This window comes from Harpia harpyja, chromosome 4 (assembly GCF_026419915.1).
Source record: "Harpia harpyja isolate bHarHar1 chromosome 4, bHarHar1 primary haplotype, whole genome shotgun sequence".
Lineage (NCBI taxonomy): Eukaryota > Metazoa > Chordata > Aves > Accipitriformes > Accipitridae > Harpia > Harpia harpyja.
The window spans coordinates 33,973,188-33,980,148 of NC_068943.1; the positions used below are offsets into that span (position 1 = coordinate 33,973,188).

At 45.8% G+C, this 6,961-nt stretch overlaps 1 protein-coding gene across 1 annotated transcript; it reads left to right on the forward strand.

Moving 5' to 3' along the window:
• Nucleotides 1-474: 474 nt before the first annotated feature.
• ALG11 (ALG11 alpha-1,2-mannosyltransferase) lies at nucleotides 475-5,868 on the forward strand. The gene is made up of 4 exons (XM_052786199.1): nucleotides 475-570; nucleotides 1,571-1,804; nucleotides 2,523-3,454; nucleotides 5,474-5,868. The coding sequence occupies exons 1-4, from the start codon at nucleotides 533-535 to the stop codon at nucleotides 5,743-5,745; spliced, it is 1,476 nt and encodes a 491-aa protein (XP_052642159.1). The 5' UTR covers nucleotides 475-532; the 3' UTR covers nucleotides 5,746-5,868.
• Nucleotides 5,869-6,961: the final 1,093 nt, after the last annotated feature.

Here is a 6,961-nt window from a genome sequence, read left to right on the forward strand (position 1 = left end):
CTCCTCAGGGGGATTCACTGGCAAGCAGGAGAGGGAGGCAGGGCTGGAAGGAGGAAGACAGGCCATCCCCTTCTGGCCCAAAGAGAGGGGCTAGCATTGGTAGAGACAAAACGTGCGGCCGGGGGATGTGGGAGAAGAAAATGGCTATCCCAGGGGAGGCCTGGGCCTCCTCACGCACCGCACCGCACCCCGGCGGGGGAAGAAGGGGAGGAGGAAGGGGAAGAAAAAGGAGGAGGAGGAGGAGGAGGAGGAGGAGGAGGAAGAGGAGGAAGAAGAGGAGGAGGCGGCGGCGGCGGCTCCCGCCCCTCAGGGAGCGCCGCCCGCTCGCACCACCCACCTGACGCCGGCCCGGCCACGCCCTGCTCGCTGCTCCTAGCCCCGCCCCTTCGCCCTCCCCTCCGTCTATCTCCCGCGGGAACCAATGAGAGGGGAAAAAACGCCCGGCTGGTTCCGCTCTCCCCGCCCCGCCCGCCCGCCCGCCTAGCCGGGAGCCGTCCCCTTCCGGCGGAAGGGCGTGGCGGCGTTGTCCAAGATGGTGGCGGGAGGGTTGAGTCTGTGTGGGCTGATCAGGTACCGGGGCCGCGGGTGGGGGCGGCGCGTCCTGGCAGCGGAGTGAGAGGGGAGGAGAAGGAGACGGAGACCCTGACCCCGACCCTCTTCCCCGAGGGGAAGAGGTGGCCGGGCCGGGCGAGGTGGGACGGGCCCCTGCCCGGCTCCTTCTCGCTCCGCCGCCGGCCTCGGGAGGGTTAATGTGCTTTTCCGCTTCTTCGTCCCGAAAAGGAAAGCGTTCTCTTGCCTGACGCGTCAGGAGTGACGCGTGGGTCGCCGTGGGCAACCCCTTTAGTGTTGGGCTAATGGCGTTTATCGTGACACGTAGCGCAGCATCAGAACCCAGGCTCTGGCGCCTGTGAAGCTCTGTAGGCCAAGAAGAGGCTCCTGTGAGAAACCTCCCGTTCCTGGGTGAGGAGAGCTGTGAGGGGAGGCGGCGGTGAGCAAAGGGAGCGCTTCGGAGGTGTGAGGGGACCGGTCTCTCTAAACAGAGACGCTGCTCGGAGCTTTTCCGGACAATTGACATAGCCCTTCAAGTCTCGGGGGAATGGAAGGTGCAGGTTCTGGGCCGTGCGCTGCGGGCTGGCCCAAGTAGCTCTGCACCAAGGCAGTTCATGCAAAGGCAGGCCAAACAGGAGCTTGGACTGAAGAAAACTCTTATAAATCTATTTAGAAATCTCTTCACTAGTTGTGTTTTGCCAGACTGCTGAGGACATGCAACCTTTATAGTGTATAGAGCACACAGAGATAGATACGGACACATGGCATGAATAAACAATAATAAATGATTGCAAGGTAACAGTAGGAGGAAAAAAATCTTTGGCTAAACAATGTAGAATAGTGATTTTTTTTTTCCATAATCATTGAAATGATGCACAGACACCAATGACTTCTGAGATTAGAAGAACTCAAGAAACTGTTGAACTCCCTGTAGCTCTACCTGAAAGCCCTTCTCTCTCAATATCGTACATAGTATTTCTTTAAAGCAGTTTTATATTTTAAAATTTCTGGCTTGTTTCAGATTGCTGTGCTCATTGTTAATCCCTGCATTATTTCTAAGTGGAGTTTTGTGTGTCTGCTTGGTGGTGCTGCTGTGGGGAGTACGGCTCTGGATACAACAAAGGAAAAAACAGTTGACCTCAGCAGGAAAAGATGGGAAGCGGCCATTGCTGGTTGCCTTTTTTCACCCGTACTGCAATGCAGGTGGTGGAGGGGAGAGAGTCTTGTGGTGTGCCATAAGAACGCTCCAGAAAAAGTAAGCATACATGTTTATCAAATACCATATTTCATTCTCAGCTACTGATGGTATTATTTACATGCATTTTGGCATTTTACGTATTTAAATAGGTATTATTAATCTACTGGTCCTACTGGTTTTTTTACATCTGAGTTTCGCCTGGTTGCACCGTTCCATTTCATCCCTTTACCCAGATTTTGATCTTTCCCGCTCTGACACCTCTCACTTCTTTATCTCTTTGGGAGAACCCCTCCTGCCTCTTCAGGTTTCCACTACTGGTATGGAGCTTTGTGTAAGCGTAACTCATCAGCAGGTAACTGATAATCTTGGTACTTGCCTCTTGGTGCAGGAGGCAAAACGAGTTAATGTCTAAAGTGGATTTAACGTTGGTACATCCACTGGCTTGCAGAGTCTTCTGTGTTTTACTCATGCTATGCACTAGACAGACATCTCCTAATGTAGGGCAAGGCATTCTTAAGTCTGTAGAATAATACTGAGCTCCTTTTGTGTTTTACTCAAAAATATTCCCCAAGTCCTCAGCCATATGTTTTTCTGCAGATCAGAAGAAACTGTGTAAGTATAAGGAAAAGTATAATTTAGTTAAAATCGTCTCAGAGCTAGGCCAGGCATTTGTTCTCACATACCTTTTGAGTAATTTTGAATGGATAGTATTTTAGTTTCACGTTAAAAAAATTGAAGAGAAGAATGTATGAAATTCCTTTATTTACTCTTGCAGGTACAGAAATGTAACATGTGTCGTTTACACTGGTGATAGAGGTGCCACGGGAGAAGAAATAGTAGAAGGTGCTTTCAGAAGATTCAATATTAAATTAACTCATCCTGTGAAGTTTGTATTTCTAGAAAAACGCTACCTTGTGGAAGCTTCTCTTTACCCTCACTTCACTTTGCTGGGACAAAGTTTAGGATCAGTGTTCCTTGGCTGGGAAGCTCTTCTAAAGTGTGTTCCTGATATTTATATTGACTCAATGGGTTACGCCTTCACGCTTCCCCTCTTTAAATATTTAGGAGGCTGTCGCGTTGGATGCTACGTCCATTATCCCACTATCAGCACTGATATGCTTTCTGTTGTTAGGAATCAGGATACCAGGTTTAACAATGCAGCCTTCATTACAAACAGTCCTCTCTTCAGCAAATTTAAACTTGCCTACTACTACTTCTTTGCTTTCATGTACGGGTTGGTTGGTTCCTGCAGTGACGTGATTATGGTTAATTCTTCTTGGACGCTAAATCACATCCTTTCCCTCTGGAGAGCTGGCGCTTGCACTAGCATTGTGTATCCCCCGTGCGATGTTCAGACCTTCCTGGATATCCCACTGGAAGAGGAAAAGAGCACCAGGGAATATTCCATTGTTTCCGTCAGCCAGTTCAGGCCTGAAAAAGATCATCCTTTGCAAATCAGAGCCTTTGCTAAATTGCTGAAAGAGAAGAGACTGGGGCAGCAGCCACCATTGAAGCTTATCCTAATTGGAGGCTGTCGTAACCAGCAAGATGAAGAGCGTGTAAATAACCTGAAACGTCTTTGTGAGGAGCTGGGAGTTAGTAACGACGTGACGTTCAGAATAAACATTCCCTTTGAGGAGCTAAAGAGACACCTGGCTGAGGCCACCATCGGCCTGCATACGATGTGGAATGAGCACTTTGGGATCGGTCAGTATCTCCTCAGGGTTCAGCTGCTTGTCACAGCTGGGGACACAGTTGGGGAGGGCTTCAGTTCGCGACGAGGGCTCCTGGGTGTCAGTGTCTGCGTGCCGAGCGGGTGTCCAACTCCCGTTCTCCTCAGGGGCAATCTAGCTGAGGTAGAGCCTCCAGCACCGATTCGGGTGAGTAGGCGCTAGGTGCGACTGCAGTGCAAGTGGAACCGCTGTAGGCCTTGTAGGCCATTAACTGTGGGTGTCTGCTAGTCACCGAACAGGCAGCTGGTGCCGCCTGTGCTGCCCAGGATGTCCTGCCTGACCTCCAGCTACCGCTCTGCGAGGTCACGGGTCGCCCTAAGGTCCTGCGTGGGGTTCGCCAGCCTTGCACTGGCGCCTCCCGTACCCAACAGGGCCTCAACAGGCAGCGGGTGTGTCTGTTGAAGCACCTTGGACCGTGCCCTGTGGGCTCCACTGGCTGCAGGGGTGGGGCTTGGACACAGTTCACGTGTAGAGATTTTGATCGTGTTTTGGCTGCCTCAGCTGCCCTTTGGAATGTCTAGTACACATCATGGGGCTCTAGCTGCTGTTTCAGAGGTGCGCGTTTCCCACAGATCCCATCTCTTATTTGTAAGCCCCGTGTCGATGCCACCAGGTACCTCCCCTGGTCATCTCACTGCACTGGGCACCTGCGCTAAGGCATTTAAATCAAGTCCTTAAGTCAGTCACTGTAGCATGGAGCAGAGTGCCAAAGAGGAGCTGGCACCTGGTTTGCAATGTGCTGTCGTACGGAATTAAGGTATTGGGCTCAGTTTATTGGGGTGAGTCGAGTCCTGACCGTGAAAGGGAATGCGAGGTTGCCCATCTGCTGTGAATCTACAGCAGGGTAAGTCAGCAGCCAAGCAGAACGGTTGCCGTACTTGGCTATAATGTGACTCTGAAGTGTCTCCCCGAAGCAACTGCCACAAAGTGGAAGTAATGGTTTCTCATATTTCCCCCCGCCACAAAACAGTTTAGTTAAGTAAATTTAAAAAAAAAAAGTGATACAATCACACTGTGATTTTGAATTTCAGCATGATTTCACCTTCATCTCCAATGGCTTTTTACCTGTAAAAAAACATGTACCAAAACTTTGGAGCATTATTTATAGTTGGCAATTTTTGAGCTAAGGGGAACTTTTTAAAAATGAAATCAGAACTGGAAGAATCAGCAATTAAAGTGATTTCTAAGGTCTGTTCCAGAACTATGGAGGAGAACTGAAGTTGATGTATACATTATGTGCTATTCCTGTCCCACTGCTTTTGGCTGAGGAAAGCTTACTATCAGATTCCCATTTCATTAAAACTTCTTCCATCAAAAATACAGACGTAGTGATAACAATTTTTACTAGTTTGTCTTGCTGAGTTGTCAAAAGCTATAAAGATTTGTTAATCTACAAAATACCGAACTTCTGAATATAATCCGATTGAAACGTGCACAGTCAGCTTTTCTCTCAGTATCTTTCTAAATGTTAAAAATCTTCAGTGTGGATGACAAAATGAATACAGTTATGTTCAGCCCTAATTTTTAATTATTTTTTGCAGCTGCCACCACACCATAAAACCAGTGTTGCAGTGTTCTGTTACAGAGCAGAACAGAACTATGCAGTGTTCTGTCACAGAGCTACCTTCCATGTTTATCTTCACATTTGTTTCAGTATCTAGCTTTTTTTCTCACCAGATATACTGGTGATACAGTCTGTCTCAGGTAAATCAAATGTTACAAGAACCACAACTTAACCAATTATATCTGATTTCTAATTTCAATTTTATGTGTTTAAGAGACACTATCATTTCAGTCCCTAGGACTGAAAAGCTTAAATTTGTTTTTCTTATGAGACCACTTACTCTGTATTTTTCAAACTGATCTAGAACGGCAGGCTGTAGTAGCTTATAATTTGGGGTGAACTTTACTGCGGTTTTAACTTTCAGTGACTTATGGAAAGCCAAAGTACATGATGTGCAATTCACACCAGCTTGTTTTGTGTCTTTTACAGGAGTAGTTGAATGTATGGCAGCTGGCACAGTTATCCTGGCTCACAGTTCTGGAGGCCCCAAATTAGATATTGTGGTACCCTACGAAGGACATACTACAGGCTTCCTAGCAGAAAACGAGGACAGTTATGCTCAGACGATGGCTTATATCCTCTCTTTGTCTCCTGAAAAAAGGTTAGAGATCAGGGAAAATGCTCGTCGCTCTGTGCATAGGTTTTCTGACCAGCATTTTGAAGAGACATTCCTGTTATCTGTGCAGCCATTATTTAAATAAAAGTATATTAATAAAAATGTATATGAATAAAATTAACTTTTTATATTTGACTATGGGTCACCTGTAAATGTATCTAATTTATGATCCCTTGGTCCCATTCAATAAAGAGATTTTATTTCTTTCTGTCAGGGTATCTGCTTTATGTAAAATGGGCATTTTTTTACTGGGAAAAAACCACTCCTGAAAATTTTCTTTGTTGACTGCATGACAGTACAGTGCACTGCAAAACCTTCTGGATTCACAGAACCATCGTATTTCCTCGGTAACAGAACTACATCTGGATGTTCTTTTATTTATTGAATACTTTCAGTCTCCACCCATTTCATGACTCTACCTGCAGTCAGCACTTCTGTTTGATAGCTTTTGTACCCAGAAGATTTTTTTCCAGAATCTGTAGCACCTTTTCAATTTGCTCTTCCCCAGTGTGTGGCAAAATTCTATTATGTGGGATTTTAATTATGGTTCTGGAGATTTCATTACCTACAGTGATTCCTTTAGGTTAATCATATGGTGGTTTCGCTAGCTTGCTTTTTAATAAGCGTAATAATTGCACTTGTCTATGATCCTTGTATTAGCTATTTCCTCATGCCCTTTCACAGTATGACAACTTAATGGTATTTTTCCAACCCTACTCCATTGAAAGGTTTTCTCTTCCGAGGGAATAGAAGGGTCTAGATGAGAGCACATAATTAAATGCTATACAAATATGAACGTTGAAGCCCTCAACTACTGCTTATTATAAAACAGAACACTGTGAACAAAATGTTCAAAAATTGGACATCTGCTGTTGTATCAAAAATGGAAAAACAGTCCTTTTTTGAGCCATCAAAGCAGTATTTTATATTTTAGTGAACTAAGAGAAGGGCAAAAAGCTACTGAAATCAGACTTCAGAATGTGGTTTTCCCTCTATTTAAGCTTCACCTGGCTTATATGAAATTTTGTATATGAAGAAATACAGTTGGAAGAACCTACTGTCCCATGTTTTATTAGGAATTGGGGAACGCACAATTCTCATGGTGCTAATAAACCCTTTTACAGCTACTACATAGAACTGCTGAGCAGCTGGTGACACTGTGTAGGGTCAGTACTGTGTAAATGCAACCGGGTTCTAAAGCTGTATTGGCAGTACAGAGAGAAGAAAAGCTGGAAGAGCTGCTCAAAACCAGGAGCTGACTGATCTAGGGAAATACAATATACTGACGAGAAGACTTTCTT